The sequence below is a fragment of the Pseudopipra pipra genome, chromosome 10 (assembly GCF_036250125.1).
Source record: "Pseudopipra pipra isolate bDixPip1 chromosome 10, bDixPip1.hap1, whole genome shotgun sequence".
Lineage (NCBI taxonomy): Eukaryota > Metazoa > Chordata > Aves > Passeriformes > Pipridae > Pseudopipra > Pseudopipra pipra.
The window spans coordinates 1,646,715-1,663,463 of record NC_087558.1 but is presented as its reverse complement, the minus strand read 5'-3'; the positions used below and the strand labels follow the sequence as shown (position 1 = coordinate 1,663,463).

The following is a 16,749-nucleotide window of genomic DNA, read 5'->3' as shown; positions in this document are numbered from 1 at the left end:
TGAGTGAGCCATTTCACCCCATTCCTTCCCTCACCTCCACTTGGAGTGGCCCATCCTGTTCCTTCACCATCCCAGTGAGAGGAGCACTGTGGGAGCTCCAGGCTGAATTCCTGCCATTCACAGCTGCTTTCCACGTACAGACAGAGCTTTGTCAACATGTAAACAAGGCAATTAATTAAGGCACTGTAATAACATCACTTCAATAATTTGAGGAGCAGCCCCTTGTTTACAGAGCCAGAGATGCTTGATGAAAATCCCAGGAAGAGCTTCTTTTCCCTGGGCAGAGGAAACAGGACAGGAACTATTTCCTCCTTTCTGGTTCCTGCAAGGCCCCACCTTTTGCTTGCAGCACAAAGAGATTTCTGCCCCAAATCCCAAAGGGATGAGGAGGTTTTCCTCCAAAGGTCAGCTCCAGCTACAGGACCCAGGTGGAGCTGCTTCCAGCTGGGACAGACAAAGCTGCTCCAGGCACCCCAAAACCACTCAGTAACACATGGAATAACCACAGAATTCCAGGATCACCGAGGTTGGAAAAGTCCTCCAAGGTCACCAAGTCCCCCCTGTGCCCCATCCCCACCTTGTCCCCAGCCCAGAGCACTGAGTGCCACGGCCAGGCCTTCCTGGGACACCTCCAGGGCTGGGCACTCCAAACCTCCCTGGGCAGCCCCTGCCAGTGCCTGACCACCCTTTCCAGGGAGAAATTCCTCCTGATGTCCCACCTGAGCCTCCCCTGAGGAAACACAACAGAAGATCAAGAATTTACCCACCTTGGAAATCAGTTCAGCTGAAGGGAACGGAGGGGCTGGGGATGGAACCACCTGGGGGGGTCAGGACTCCCTGCAGCAGGAACTTCTCCATCCTCCTGGAACCCACCAGGGGCTGTGCCAACGGAATGAGCTCCAAAAAAAAAGTGACATTACAAAAACCAAGGAGGTTTTGTGATGGGAACAGCAAGGCCTGGGCAGGGAGGGGTCAGCAGAGCTCCCTGTGCTGGAATACACAGGTGGGTGTGTAAGAAACCACCAAGCACACAGAATGTTTTTCCATGCAGGACATAACTTTGGTCTTGGACTGGAAAATTTAGGATATTTTTGACCAGTCTTGGCTTTTCCATCCAATCCAGGGGTCAGAGTTTGCTGCACATCCACCAAAGAGACAACACAGTGGCTGTGGGCACATCAGGTGGGACAGCAGCAGCTTCAGGAATCATAAAATCCCAGACTGGTTTGGGTTGGAAGGGATCTTAAAGCCCATCTTGTTCCACCCCCTGCCATGGGCAGGGACACCTCCCACTGTCCCAGGTTGCTCCAGCCTGGCCTTGGACACTTCCAGGGCTGGGGCAGCCACAGCTTCTCTGTGCCAGGGCCAAGTCATGTAAGGAAGTGCCAGAAGAACAACAGCAGTTGGATCCTTGAAGGCTCTTTATCCCAACCCAGAAAACATTTCCTGCCCAGCAGCGTTGCAGTGCTGACCTCTAGTGACAGATATCCCAGAAAACGGGAATATCTGTTGGGATAAATGTCCCTTCCCACCTCTGTCTCCCCAGCCACGATCTCAGCCACCTCCCTTAACTTCCAAATGTGCTCCCCAGCCATTTGGGCACTGGCTCCCAGTTAATCCATAAAGCAGATTATGAAGAAAGTGGTGCAATAATACCAAAGAAAAGGAGATTCTGAGATATGTAATATCAGTAAAATATTTGCATCACTACCCAGGGAGGGCTAAACCCCTTTTCCACACTCAGATCATGCCTGGAGGGGGTTTGCAGCTCACATGGGAAGTTCCCCCATTTGCAGAAGTCCACCCCAGGATTTTAGCAGGATGCTCAAGGGAACAGAACCTAGGAACTGAAAATAAAGCTCAATGAAACATTAAGTCCAGGGTTTCTGCTGTGTCACATGTGAAACACCAACCTGCAGGTGACACCAGAGGGGTTCTACAACCACACTCAGAATTAGGAACGGGGAGATGAAGAGCAACAGAAGAACAAGAAATTAATTAAATTAATTCCCACCTTCTCCAAGAAAATTGCATCAACCCATCAGTGGGGGAACCCTTCCCTTTGGTTCTCAAAGATCCACTTCTCTTAAACTCTGCACACTCAGGGGAAGCAGGAGTTAGGTTTGCTCAGAAAATCCCTGTGTGGGTCTCACCAACCACCAAAGGCAACAACCCACCCCTGAACAGTCCAAAAAACACAGGTGCCAGTGTCCACTTCAAGTTTTTATTAAAAAAGACCCAGAATTCCCAAGTCTCCAGGGAAACAAAGCAACCTGTCCCAGCCATGTCAGAGCTGTCAGAGGTCAGGTCTCAGGGGGAGCCCAGAAAGCACCAGTACAAACCAGCCCAGGTCAGGGCACCACTCCCCACAAGCAGCAAGTTCACAACCTGCTGTTTGTTTTCCTGAATTGTCCCTCAGAATCCAGAATTATCAACCAAAAATACTCCTGGTTTAGTCCTTCAAGGGAGGTGATTTTAGCTTTTAAGGAACGTGAAAGAATCTCCACTGAAAAGTCTCTTAAAACAAAATCTTAAGGCCACGAATTCCAGGTCTGCTTAAATTACTGCAGGAAAAGAAACACATATTCTACACATAAAGTAACATTTTTATTACCTCAAACTATTTCTCTGCAGTCAAACAATTTGCCAAAGGCTCCTGAGCAATTTGTGGCACACAAGGGCTCCCTGGAATCAGCCAAGGAACACATCCCTGCACACCTTGTGCTCCACAAACCCACACACTCTTGCTTTTTAAGGCAAGATCAGCTCAGTTTAGGAATAGCTTATCCAATTACCTTGATGAGTAATTAAAACCCAAGCAAAATGCACCCTGGAGGAGCTCCCAGGAACTCCCTGCTCAGCACTGAGCCCTCCACTGAAACCATGGGAAAGGGCTGAGTTTCACCATGAAACTGGAAACTTTTCCTACTGGAAGCAAAATTCAGTTCTTGCATTTCACTCTTTTCACAGGTTTTTAGGCAGAGCCTCTTAAAAATCCAGCAGTTTTCACATTATTCAGGACTCACATGAGGTTATTGCTAGGGGTAGCTCTTCCTCAACTGGAATCCTGCATTGTGGAGTTTCCTCTCAAATATTCTCCTGGGAGTTTTTCCTCCTGTTTTTCTACAGGAAAAAAAAACCAGAGCATTTCCAGGAGCAGCAAAGGTGTCCCAGGTGAGAGGCTGAACAAGCCCCAGCTCCACCAGGGCTCACCTCACAGCAGTTCCATCAGATTTTCACATTTCTGACCCCAGAGAGGTGCAGCCTTGGCTGCTGCTCATGGACAGGAGGTGTGGGAGGTTCTCAGGGCTTCCAGCAAAGAGCCAGATGGTTCCTCATCAGGGTCTCTGCTAATTACCCCCAGTGCAAGGAGGATTTAAGCTGGGTGTTTAAAACTAGGTTCTAATCTTGCAGCAAGGCACAGGAGCATCGTCCTGCTCCTGCTGGGGGTTGTGTCCCAGGAAATCCGATGCATTCCTGATTTTCCACAGGGACAAGCTGCTATTTCAACACGCTTCTGTGGGCCAGGGTGGATAAATAGGAGGAGTAATTATCTGGGAGCTGCAAAACAATAAAATTAAGACATCATGGATCACGAGAAGTCGCTCCTCAGCTTATTTGCTTGGCCAGCCATTGGTTCATTCCCTCCATGAGGTGTTTAATTGCTATTATTTCTGGATGGCAGGGAGAGGGTGATTTGCTGGCTCTTAGAAACAACATCCAAGTTCTTAAAATAAAGATCTCATTGTTCTATCCTCCTTTCTAAGCCCTCTGCTGCGTTATTGATACCTGAGCTCCCAGTCTGGAGAGGTATTTATTCCTTAAACTAAAGTCATCAGCTTTTGGCAGTAATTTAGCCAAGTCATCTTCATTCTGACGTCTGAGTCTCTCCTGTTCTTCTGCTCTGGAAAAGAAAACTGGTTTAAGACATTTGCACTGGCAGTGCAAACCCTGGTGGATGCAGGTTTATTTTTAATACCTATTTTTAATCTAAATATCAGATTAAATGACACTGAGATGTGTCTGGGTAACTCCAATTCCACATAAAGAAAGAGAGAGGCTGTTTTCTGCAGTTTCCTTTTATTCAGACTCCAAGATTTCAGTAGAAAGAGAAACCTTCTGATTTTTTTTCCCAGATTACAACGTGTTCAATGAGCTTCTGTAACAGCTTTTACTGGCTATTAAACAAGTTTCACCCCTTGAAATAAAGATTACAATACAAACAGAATCAATTGTCAAGAAGGCAATAAGAGACTGCTCAGCAGCCTGCAGAGTTCTTAAATCTCCTACAAAAAAAAAAGGCAATTTGACCAGAGCATTTGTAGCTCTTGTTCCACGTGAGTGTTAAGGAGAACCAGACCCCAAGCTGTAAATACACTTCAGACAGTGGTTTGCATTAAGACAGTGACAAAAGCAGCAACAGTGACCTGTTTCCAAGCTCTGGATGAGCTTCATCACAACGAAAAATAACATTTTATGAAGAAATCTCCCCCCCCACCAACATGTGCAGCACAAAAAGTCTGATAGAAAATGTCCTAAGATGAATGTGTTTGTCTTGGATGGCAGAGCACCAAGGCAGAGCTTCAACAGTGCAAAAGGCTCTAAACCCAATTAAAAGATGATTTGGCATTAGTTAAAACTGGTTACAAAGCTTAAAAAACTGAGGCATTTGCTGTAACCCCCCCCCCAGAGGGTGGATAATCTTCCCCCAGAACTATGTGCAGGGTGCAAATTAAACACTGGCACTCTTCCAGCTGCCATGGAGCTGAGCAGTGTTCCCCACTCCGGGATGCCATTTGCTATTCAACTTTCTTTTCTGAAAAAAAGGAAGTATTTATCAAGAAAACCAAGAAAATTCAGTGCTGGAGAGTCCTGACAACACTGTGTTCCAAGGCAGTAAATCCCACAGCACTCCCAGGAAATCCTGGAGCTGTTACACACACACCCTACCTGGGCCAGGCAGGGTGGGAAGCAGCTCTGTTTGGACACAGAATTCCAAGCTTTGGGGGATTTTCGTTGGATTTGTATTAAAAAACTGGCTGGGAGCTTTTGGCTGGAGGATGAGACTCACGACAACTAAGCTGGAAAACTCAGCAGGTTTTAGTTTTCCTGAGTTTTCCCTGAGATTGGTGTGTGAAAAGAACAAGAAATAAAAGCCTGGTAAAGCCCACAAGTCACCTGGATAGACCTTCCTTTGGGATTTTTGGGATTAACTGAAGTATCACCATATGGACAGTTACACAGTCCAGTTTTAGAGAAGTCCATAAATCCATTGTCTTGTCAGCAAAGTATTAATCAGGGACAAATATAACATATATAATAACATACCAAACATAATATATATATTATATAAACACATATAAACTGTGTGAGGTACAATATCTGCAGGTGAGCTGTAGTTACCTATTAAAAAGCAAGGAATTCCAACAACATTAAAGCAAATCAGCTTCAAGATCTGAGACCTGCTGAGGTGAATTAGGGCAGAACAGAAAGCATTTCAAAAGAAAAATCCCATGTTCTTCTCATCCAACCAGCTGGAATTCCATGGATGGGATCAGCTTTGTCATTTCTTCTAAAGGGAGATCTAGTTTTTGATGCCACTTTTAAAACTGGTCTGTGCTAAACCTGACACTAAAGGCAGGTGATGTTTGCTGCTGGCTGGCTCAGGTACCCACCACAGACATGAAGCACAGTTTTAAACAAGAAATACAACATTTTTTCAACCCATTTCAGTTGGAAGGCCACTGAAATAAAGGAAAACAGCAAGGAAGAGTGCCAGGAAAGGACACCTGATTACTGCCACTTCCTCTAAATGCTCCTTCACAGGAGGCAGGAATGTGAAATCCTGCTACTGGCTGGTGAGAAGGAAAATAACATCCAATCCCAACAGCAAAAGGGACTGACTTCAGACAGGGATCTACTTCACCTCCTCAGGTTAAACATTTCATAAGGCCACTGATATCTGTTGGGTTTGACACTTACTCAGAGGCAGCTGCTTTTTGCAGTTTTTCCCTTTTCTTTGCAGACCAGTTGAGGTCACCACCTGCAACAGGAGAAATGTGCACCTTGAAACCTTTCAAACTGGTCGTTTTTGGTAGCCTGGATATCAAAACTCACTCCAGGAGTTCTCAGAGCACTGCAGGAACCAGGGGAGTGATTTTACAAAATTATAAATTGAGGTAAAGAGAAAGAGCAGCACGTTCTTAATCATGTGAGGAAGAAAAGGCAGGACCCAAACTAAGGAAAGAGCTCAGTTTTTATCTTCACAGATTCAGGTACAGTCAAGTTTGATCAGAAAAAAAAAATAGAGATTTTTTTCCTAATAAAGAAAAACCTGCAGAGTATCCTCCACAGAATTCCAAGGTTTAAAGTGTCCAAGTGAGCCCAAGGGACAGGTACCCTTGAGAACTTCCAGAATTATGATTAAAGATGCCAAAAGCAGCTGCAAACACTCACCTGTGAGGTGATTCACAAAATACAGCACGACCACAGCTATCAGTGACACTGGAACAGAAAAGGAACAGTTTTAGCTGACAGTAACTGTACAACAAGGACAGAGGAACAGCTTTAACCTACACCCAAGTAACAACTAAAATTTTTCATTATAGTTGTAACCAAGAGGAGGTTTTTTCACCAGCATCTCTTAATTACTTCTGAAATTCCCACTGAATCTGGTAATTCAGAAAGGATTATTTTAGTCATAGTTACATTAATAAACAGCCACCATAAACATAAGCTTTGGAAGTATTATTTGTCTACCCTTTTACTACACTTTTTTGAAACACAAACTATTACACCAGGTCACTTCAAGAAACCACAAAACACTTTACTAAGTTTGAGTTACTTTCAGCATTGCCCCAGTTGAAACTTTAAGAGAGGAGTTATTACTAGTTTATAGGAAATATTAATAAATAAAGCTTAATAAAGCCTCCTGAATGCACAGGATCTGTTTTCAAAGTGTTTAATACTTACAGCAAACACAAGCACTGAAGAAAACTTCCAGAAACAAGTATCCTCTTGTGTCCAGGATCATTCCAGCTGCTATGGCAATCACTGCCAGCCCCAGGTTCTGGATGGACTGCATGCTGAACACAAACACAGCTTGGTCAGCACTTGGGGGAGATCTATTTTTTTAGGGAAAAATCCTTGGTGGCCCTGAACTACCAAGGAGATGAACTTCCCCCCATTTGTCTGGCACGTGACAGTCCTGACTGCACAGTTCTGCAGAAGTGTCTGTGCCTCTCCCACCCCCACATCCTGAACTGCACCAGACTTCCTGAACTGCAGCAAACTGGGGGAACTGGGACCCACTGATGTGTCACAACTGCTGGATATTCCCTGGCTCAGGAGTACAGGGGCAGGGCCACTGCAGAGAATCATGGAATGGGTTGGGTGGGAAGGGAATTTAAAGGTTATCTGGTGTAACCCCCCTGCCATGGGCAGGGACACCTTTCACTGGCCCAGGGTGCTCCAACCTGGCCTTGGACACTCCCAGGGATCCAGGGGCAGCCACAGCTTCTCTGGGCAGCCTGTGCCAGGGCCTCCTCACCCTCCCAGCCAAGAATTCCTTCCCAATATCCCACCTAACCCTGCCCTCTGGGCAGTTTGAAGCCATTGCCCCTTGTCCTGTCACTCCATCCCTTGTAAACAGTCTCTCTCCATGTTTCTTGTAGCTTCTTCAGGTCCTGGAAGGTCACAACCAGGTCACCCTGAAGCTCTCCTTTTCCAGGCTGAACAATCCCAATTCTCCCAGCCTTCCCTCAGGGTTCTCCATCCCTCTGGGATCTTGGTGCCCCTCTGGAGTCCCCCAGTGGCACAGACCCCCCAGTTCAGGTACTCACAAGCCATAGGCAGTTCCCAGCTGGTGCTCAGGGACAACAAAGGCCACCATGGGCCACAGGGCACAGGCCAGCAGGGAATAGGACACTCCCAGCAGACACTGGGGACACAGGGACAACAAACACGGGTCACATGAGATGCATTTCTGCTGTAAAGTGCTCATAAATTAACATATTGGTCTTCCCCTTCTCCCAAAAGTGAAAAGCAGAGCTCAAGCAACACTTCCTATAACATCACTCTAAATAAACATGAACATTTAGAAGGAGAGAAAACTTTGACCCACAAACTAAACTCTATTAATTAGCATTAAAGACTCTATTAATTAGCATTAAAGTGGAAAAGATTAATGCTGCAATTTCATAGAAACAGCTGATAAAGCAAAGACCCTGTTTTTAAACCCTGACACTGGTGAGCACCATAAACCCCAGTTCACAAGCAATTTTTCAGGCAATCTGCCCTAGGAAGGGGAAATCAATAATGAAGATTTCTGTTGAGGTTTGCCAGATCCAGTACAGCACAGGGGCAGTTTAAATAATAAGCTTCAGAAATATAATAAAATAGCAAGTTTTAGGAGAAAATTGAGCATGTAGCACAGTGATTTAGTTACAGAGTAAGGAGTCTTTTCCACCTCAAAACACACACAATAATTCAGCAGCAACTCCACAGCTTGCTTTATCACATTTAGCTATAAATCTCCAAGAAACAGTTACCATTGCTATCCAGGGGTTCCAGAAGGTAAAAGCCAACATGATGTGAGAGGCCAGTGTGGTTATCACAGCACACAAAACCCAGATGATGTTCTTGCCAAGTTTATCCACCAGAAGGCCAAAGACTGGGGACATGGGGGCAGAGATGATGTACACAATGCTAGAAAAACACAAATTAAAGAGCTGAGCACTCTCTGGTCATGGCAGCTCCGGGTGTTACGTGATACAAGTGTCTCCAGAGAAAATACCAAATTCCCTTGCTACATGTGAGGCCATAAGAAAAAAAAAAACACCAAAAAAAATCCCAAACAACCAACTCGGGAATTCTGAATTCCCAAAAGGTCTGAGCACATGAAAACACTCAGCATCCAAGGAAAGAGTGACATCCTCAGAGCTCTGGGAATCACACAGCAGCAAGTGTTTTCTCATTGGGGTTTTGTCACATCACAAATTTATCCTCAAACTACAAAAATTTAGTGTTGTTATTAAACTGTTTTTATCACTCAGAAGAGAATCACTAAATACTAAATAAACCCCTTCAGAAAGAGCTTTTTCTTTCCAGTGTGAACATCTAAGACTTTTCAAGAAAAACATACCCACACCTCTGAGTTATTCCCTGGGCCATGGGAAATCTGTTTATCCACTTAAATGCACCAGGAGATCCCAAACCTCCTCCCACTGCTCAGGGCCCAAAGATCCATCCTGCACCCCTAGAAAGTGGCAGTGTTACTTATTAAATCAGCTTCAATCAACCCCAACATACCTGTTAATTGCACTTGCTTCTTGAGGTGAGAAGCTGAATTTCTCAATAAAGAAAACCCTGAAGGAAGAAAAAAAAAAAAGATTTAGGAAAATGCACAATTGAAGGACAAGAAATAAATATTAAGATAGACAAAGACACAAGAACCTAGTTTACAAGACAATTAAATATAGCTTTGACAGAAATATCACAGATTCTCATTTATAATGAATTTAGGAGCTTTTTAGCAGACTCCACAAATTTTTGTGTAAGGATCACAGAAATTACACTTTGAGGAAAACAACCAAAGTACAAAACCAACGTGGAACCCAAATAATGAGACATGAGCTTAAAACTACAGAAGGAATTCCACCAAATTCCACCCCTAACTCACACCATGTTTTAAATCTGTGTCTAGTTTTAATCAGGAAATAAAACATTCCTTAAGCTTTTGAGTTCAGCAATGGTATTTCCCACAAAGCTCAGCAGAAAAATGTCAAGTTTTTAAGGAATTAGTTAAAAGTCTGCCCAGATTCCAGGGGAATGGCTGGATAAGTGAGTGGCACTTACTTTCCAAGTCCTATGAAAGGAAAAACTGCTGCATAGTAACAGACACAGATGACAAATATGAGCCACAAGGACAAGGAGAAATCCTTCACATCCGTGAGCTTGATCACTTCACCTGCAAGAGACAACACTGTGTCAGCCAGCACAGGCAAAATCTGGGATTATCCACACTTAATAAACACTCAGGTGATCCCAAGTCCCTGCTAAAGCACATCCCTGTCACCCTCCTGTCCCAGTTCACACAGTGGGAGTCACTTCACACACAAGTGTTCAGTCAACAGAGCCAAAGCCAAGAACAAACTGTCTCTCCCTCACTGAGCTGATGGACTAAACCTCTGAAAGTCTTATGCAGCAGAATTAAATATACTTTGTCAAGGAAATGTTTGATCAGCTGCCAAAACTCCTGTCTGGAGCCTTATCCAGGTTGGATGAGGTTTGGAGCAAGCTGGGCTGTGGAAGGTGTCCCTGCCCAGGGTACGGGGTGGAAGGAGATGAGCTTTAAGGTCCCTCCCAACCCAAACTAGTCTGGGATTCAAATTCAAATTACTAGCTGGATCTCAAATTTAGGGTTTCTTTAAATGCTCTAAATTGTCCCACATGGGAAAGTCAAACCACCAGACACACTGACACAAAAGGGCTCCGTGTTTTTCCACACCTATAAAGGAAACAAGGTCAAACCCACCAAAACTAAGGAGCAGTGGCAATGGCACAACAGATCAAGCAGTGTGAGCTTTGGTTTTTATAAATAAAGAAGATGACAGCACTTCCACCTGTTAAACTGCTGTTTAAAACTGTAAAACTTCCCGCTGACATAAAAGTGAATTAAAAATTATAACAGTGAAGATGTTAAAAATGAACTAAAAATTATAACAGTGAAGATGTTAAAAATGAACTAAAAATGATGATTATAACAGTGAAGATGTTCAGCAGCAGCCATGGATTACCCCAAATGCAAACCTGCAGAGTGCAGAGGAACTGGAAGGGGCTGCTCCAGAAGACTGAAGCCCAGGGCAGGTCCAGCCCCACCACTCACCTGTTTTCCCTTGCTCTTTACAAAGCAGCTTCTCTGCTCTCCTGTCCAGGTAAGCCAGGATTAATGCACAGGTCAGGGAGAAGAGACAGGTTACACCCCCTGCAAGAGGGAAACCCCACATGGTCAGTTGACAGCTCGAGTGTAATTTGGCTTTCATGCCCAAATCGTGTAGTTTTTGTTAGACAGGTAAAGTTTAACCCCAGCTTGTCTCATGTACAAGGCTCAGCACCTGAACAGCTCCAAGAATGAGGTGTAAAACTGAACCCTCCCACGTGACAGACACCTGCCTTGGAGCAGAGATGTGCAGCTACATTTATTTTATTTAAAACATTACCACCACACCCACTCAGCACAGGCAAGCTCCTGAGCTGCACAGAACACAACAGAAACAAAGCCAGGCCTTATTCCCAACACCAGGGTTTGGAAATCCCACTTTTACACATCAGACAGCTACACACAAGATCTAATCCCCCTCACACCATTTTTTCAAATCTGTCCCTCGCTCAAAGCACGTGAAATGTTTTATCTCTATGAGGCACAAACTTGAATTTGGCAACCACAGAAATCCCACAGCATTTTAACAGCTGCAGTAACCACACACTCAGCACAAGAACAGGAAACATGGATAGAACAGTATTTGAATTGCTCTTCCCAGTCTCAAATATACTTGCCCTACTTTCAAGTGGTTAAGAAACCATCAACATGCATGCAGGGCAAAATCAGGAAGCCAAAATCAAAAAATATTACTGACCTATCATCAGAGCCAAGCCCAGAGTGCTGGGACCAGTGTAACCCAGGAGATCTTGAACTCTTGAGTAGACCCATCCCATGATGTTCATGTTCACTGTGCTCCCCTGGGCAGAACAGACTCAGGTGAGGAATAATTGATTTCACAATTATATTAATTCAGAAGGAACATCAGGCAGAACTGCTTATTGAACAGGTTAAGATGCTAAACAGGGAACTTAAACACCAGGAACAAGGATGAAATTATTCCCTGCTGGTTTGTAACAAAGTAATCACTGTAACAATAATAAACCATCACTAATTAAATTTTACCCAACTATTACAGTGTTTCCATGAGGAGTTTAGAAGTGCCATAAAACCCACCTCACACAGTGCATCAGCTCCTCAATGGAGCTGAATTTAATATATCAGAGCAAACAGGATTCCCACCTCACAGACACCAGGAAGAAGCACTTTTTTTTTCCCCCCTCCTCCTGCCCCCAGAGAAGGGATCCATGGCTGCAATCCCAGGGCTCACACCAGGGAACTCCAGCTCAGCTCAGATGAGGGAACTGCTGAGGAGCAACAGCCTGAACAGGGACCAGCCCAGCTGGGACCAGCTCACTCCTTACCCTGGTGATACAAAATATCTGCAGGGCTTCAGCACAGGACAGGGGGCTGAAAACAACCCCAAAAAGGAAGCACAACTCCACTCTTCTCTGTCAGCTGGTCTGTCAGTGTAAGCCCAGCTATAAAACCAGCTGTTTCAGTGATTACAACAAACCAAATCAGGATGAGATGCTGTCACACAGTTCCTACCAGAGCCAGCAACAGGGACAAAACCATCCTACAACAGCCATAAAGATTGGAGTTTCTTAGAGCAGCACCTCAAATCACTCATCAGAGCTTGCAGTAGTCCCTGAGCCTCAAGCTACACTCAGTTAAGCCAACATTTTATGATATGCCAAGGAGCAATTAGTCAGGGAAAATGCAGCACTGCCATGAGCAGGGACACCTTCCACTATAGCCCAGGTGGCTCCAAGCCCCATCCAACCTGGCCCTGGACACTCCCAGGGATGGGACAGCCACAGCTTCTCTGGGAAACCTGTGACAGGGTCTCCCCACCCTCACAGGAAGGATTCCTTCCCAATATCCCATCTCACCCTGCCCTCTGGCAGTTTGAAGCCATTCCCCCTTGTCCTGTCCCTCCATCCTGTGTGAATTGTCTCTCTCCATCTTTCTTGTTGGCTCCCTTCAGGTCCTGCAAGGCCACAGTCAGGTCACCCTGAAGCTTCTCTTCTCCAGGCTGAACAATCCCAACACTCCCAGCCTTTCCTCAGGGAGCTCCATCCCTCTGATCATCCTGGTGCCTCCTCTGGACTCCTCCAGCAGGTCCATGTCCCACCCTGAGATCACCACAAGCCTCCTGACAGGTTCTGAGACACCCCATTAACCCATTTCCTTGTCTGTTCACCTCAAATCTTCAACAGTTTAAATGTCATTTATAACTCCAGCTCCCTGGGGAGCACCAGGAATGCTGCTTTCCACCTGCCTCCCTGCCCTGATGACCCACAGCCCTTCAATCCCATAAATTAAAGGCACAGCTGGACACTCACAACTCTGGCCATGCTGAGCTGCAATCCAAACACCAGGTTTAACTCCTTGCCTTTAAACCAGCTCACTGCATAGGTGTTCTGGGCCACTGCCAAGGACTCCCCACCAATCCTGCAAAAGAAAACACATGAACTGCAGCAGGCAAAGCAACAAGGTCCATCAGCTGCTGGCAGGCCCAAGGTGACCGAATTTCAGAGAAATTTAAGTGTGTACAGGTCGATTTAATGCACAGACACAAGGCAAGGCAAATCAAAATTCCAAACACAACTGCAGTGCCTTAAGAGTAATTAAAAGGGATTTTAAGTATTCTAGGAGTGATTATAACTGCAAGACTTGCAAAGTCCTATTTTTTGTTTTCTAACTTTAAGTTACAGCAGGAATGCCACTAAAGCTCAGTTTTACAGAGGCCTCAAAACCCAACAATTTTGGTTCCAAGTTACCCAAATCCAACTTACCCAAATATGAACCTGCCCATGTCCATCAGCCAGACAGCATTAAACAGAGCTCCCAGAGCAAAAACCACCTGCAAACACACATGTGAGGAAACATTATAACTGTGCCATTCAATATGGGACAAAACAGGACTATCTTCAACAGGAACAAAAATGCTTCTCCCCTCCCAGACCTGCAAAATGACTTCACACCCACTTCCTATTCCTGGGTTTTTTTGGCTTTGTTCCTTCTGCCTTATTCAAAATCCTGCTGGCAACACAATATCCAACCTGGCCCAGCCTTGACTGCACTCAGAAAATACCTCTAGGGCTCAAATCACCTTTATCATACTTAACATGGTAGTTTCAGATCAAACACATAAAACATTTGGTTCTTTCTCATTATTTCACTCATTTTTCAAGCCAATACAACTCAGAGCTCTCCCATTTCAGGTCTCCTCACCTGCCTAATGAACACACCCTGCAGACTCAGATTATCCTTTGCACTCACCTGCCCAACACACACAAAGATGCTGAATATTATAGTGCCCAACCTGGAAGAGAAATAAAATCACTTAATGCAGAGCTGGAGTCTTTTTTTTTCCCATAAAACACCTACAGCAGGGAAATAACAATAAAAGGTCTCTGTAATAAATTGTACAGCTCAACATTTTCCTTAGAAAACAGGGACAACAGCCTGGTGGTTTTGGAGCCAATTTATTTAAGCCATAAAGGGAAGGAAGCTCATTTACACTGGTGGAAATTCCTAAATCATCTGGGAAAAAATATATTGTAACTTACAAAACCTTTGTATTATAAAGCCTAAAGGCCATGTGCACTTTTGGTTTGGCAAAACCATGGAAGAGGAGTGACACAAACCTCACACTCACCGTATTCCAAACACTCTGTCTATCAGAAAACCTCCAAAGAAGCAAAGAACCACATTGGGCCAGGAATACCAGGCATAGAGAGCCATGAACTGGGCTGTGTTCACCTTCATGTCCTGCAGGATGGAGGGGGAATTAAAAGAAGTGATTACTTGTAAGGCAATTGCAGGGACACAGAGTAAGGATCTGAGGACAACCACACAGAAACAAGTGAACTTTCTGACCTGGCCACTGTCTGTACTTCACAGAATCCCAGATTGGTTTGGGCTGGAGGGGGCCTTAAAATCCGTTTTGTTCAACATCAGGGACACCTTCCACTAGCCCAGGTTGCTCCAGCCTGGCCTTGGACACTTCCAGGGATGGGGCAGCCACAGCTTCTCTGGGCAACCTGTGCCAGGGCCTCCCCACCCTCCCAGCCAGGAATTCCTGGTCACTGTCTCTCATTTTTAGAAGCCCCTTTCAAGCCCCCAGACAGTCACTCACCCTCTGAACCTGTGTCTGCAGAGCTGCAGGGTTGTCGTAGCAGAAGTAGCTGCCTGGGAGGAGAAGGGACAGCTCAGAGTTCTGCCCAGGCACCCCAAGCCCAGCACCTCAAACCCAGCACTCCAGACTCAGCACCCCAGACCCAGCACCCCCCAGACCCTGCCTTGGAGTTCAGACCTGTACCTACATTTATTTTATTTAAAACATTACCACCACTCCCACTCCTGAGCACCCCTCAAGCCTGAACACTCCCCAAACCCAACACCCCAAACTCCAGATCCCAGCACCCCAAACCCAAGCCCCCCACACTGGAGTACCCCAAACCCAAAAACCCCAAACCCAAGCACCCCCTACCCCGAACTCCAAATCCAAGTCCCTCGCACCCGAGCACCCCTCACCCCAAATCCAAGCATCTCAAACTCGAGCACCCCCACCCTGGCACCCCAAATCCGAGTCCCCACACCCGAGCCCCCCAAAAACCCTGGTACCCTAAACCTGAGCCCCCCAAACTCCGAGCCCCCCAAACCAGACGCCCACCCTAAACCCCAAACTCGACATCCCCCCCACCCGGCACCCCACACCAGAGCACCCCAAGCACCCCAAGCACCCCCAGACCCGAGGCACCCCGATCCAACTCCCCACGCTCGACCCCCCCAAACCCTGGCACCCCAAACTCGAGCCCCCCACACCCACGCACTCCCCACACCCGAGTCACAACCTCAAACCCCAAATCCCAGCCTCCTCCACCCTGGCACCCCAAACCCGAGCCCCCCCCCCCCGTCCCGCACCGAAGCCGAGGAAGCACATGAGGGAGAGCACGATGAGGCGGTGCGGGAGGCGGCGGGGGTCGCAGGCGGCGGGCAGGGTGCGGGGGGGTGCCGGGGATCCCCCATTTCCATCTCCACCTCCGTCCCCATCCCCGTCCCCGTCCAGCAGCGCCCGCTGCTCCTCCGCCGCCATCGCTGCCCGGTCACGTGAGCGGGGGCACGTGAGCCACGCGTCACGTGCGCGGTTACCATGGCAGCGGGGACGGGGGCGAGGCCTTCGGGAGGGGAACCGAAATAAATAAATAGATAAATAAATAGATAAATAAATAAATAAATAAATAAATAAATAAATAAATAAATAAATAAATAAATGAATAAATAAATATTTAATAAATAAATAAATAAGCGTATGGACAGATAAATGGGTAAGTAAACGGACGGACAAATAAATGAACAAATAAATATATGAAAAGGGAAAGTTTGGGGTCCAGACTGCAATAAACATCCACGGAAATGCAAAAGCTCGTGAAACTGCTCCGTTGTCTTTCCGTTGGATATTAAAGTCATGGAATGATGGAATCGAAGACTTTGGTTGGGGTTGGAGGGACATTAAAGGTGCTGCTATTCCAACCCCCCCTGCCATGGGCAGGGACACCTTCCCCTGGCCCAGGTTGCTCCAGCCTGGCCTTGGACACTTCCAGGGATCCAGGGGCAGCCACAGCTTCTCTGGGCAACCTGTGCCAGGGCCTGCTCACCCTCCCAGCCAAGAATTCCTTCCCAATATCTCATCTACTCCTTTTCAGTTTGAACTCATTGCCCCTTGCCCTGTCACTCCCATTCCTGACCAAAAGTCCCTCTCCAGCTTCCCTATAGCCCCTTAAGATACTGGAAGGCTGCCCTGAGGTCCCCACACAACCTTCTCTTCTCCAAAGGCATTTTACTTGAGCTGTTTGCTC

General features: G+C 46.2%; 1 protein-coding gene across 3 annotated transcripts; it reads right to left on the bottom strand.

The window, feature by feature from the left end:
• Window positions 1–2,210: 2,210 nt before the first annotated feature.
• On the bottom strand, window positions 2,211–16,012 carry MFSD1 (major facilitator superfamily domain containing 1). 3 transcript variants are annotated; one of them, XM_064665740.1, is made up of 17 exons: window positions 15,815–16,012; window positions 15,027–15,079; window positions 14,547–14,659; window positions 14,168–14,210; window positions 13,681–13,748; window positions 13,228–13,336; window positions 11,637–11,739; window positions 10,886–10,984; window positions 9,856–9,967; window positions 9,310–9,366; window positions 8,550–8,706; window positions 7,842–7,939; window positions 6,973–7,085; window positions 6,457–6,504; window positions 5,983–6,043; window positions 3,790–3,904; window positions 2,211–3,561 (listed from the first exon to the last, which is right to left on the bottom strand). In XM_064665740.1, the coding sequence occupies exons 1-17, from the start codon at window positions 15,984–15,986 to the stop codon at window positions 3,502–3,504; spliced, it is 1,581 nt and encodes a 526-aa protein (XP_064521810.1). In that variant the 5' UTR covers window positions 15,987–16,012; the 3' UTR covers window positions 2,211–3,501. The 3 variants fall into 3 exon arrangements, with proteins under 3 accessions (XP_064521810.1, XP_064521811.1, XP_064521812.1); XM_064665741.1 differs by lacking the exons at window positions 2,211–3,561; window positions 3,790–3,904 and adding an exon at window positions 4,064–4,816 and having other exon boundaries at window positions 15,815–16,011; XM_064665742.1 differs by lacking the exons at window positions 2,211–3,561; window positions 3,790–3,904 and having other exon boundaries at window positions 5,190–6,043; window positions 15,815–16,011.
• Between the last annotated feature and the right edge of the window lie 737 nt (window positions 16,013–16,749).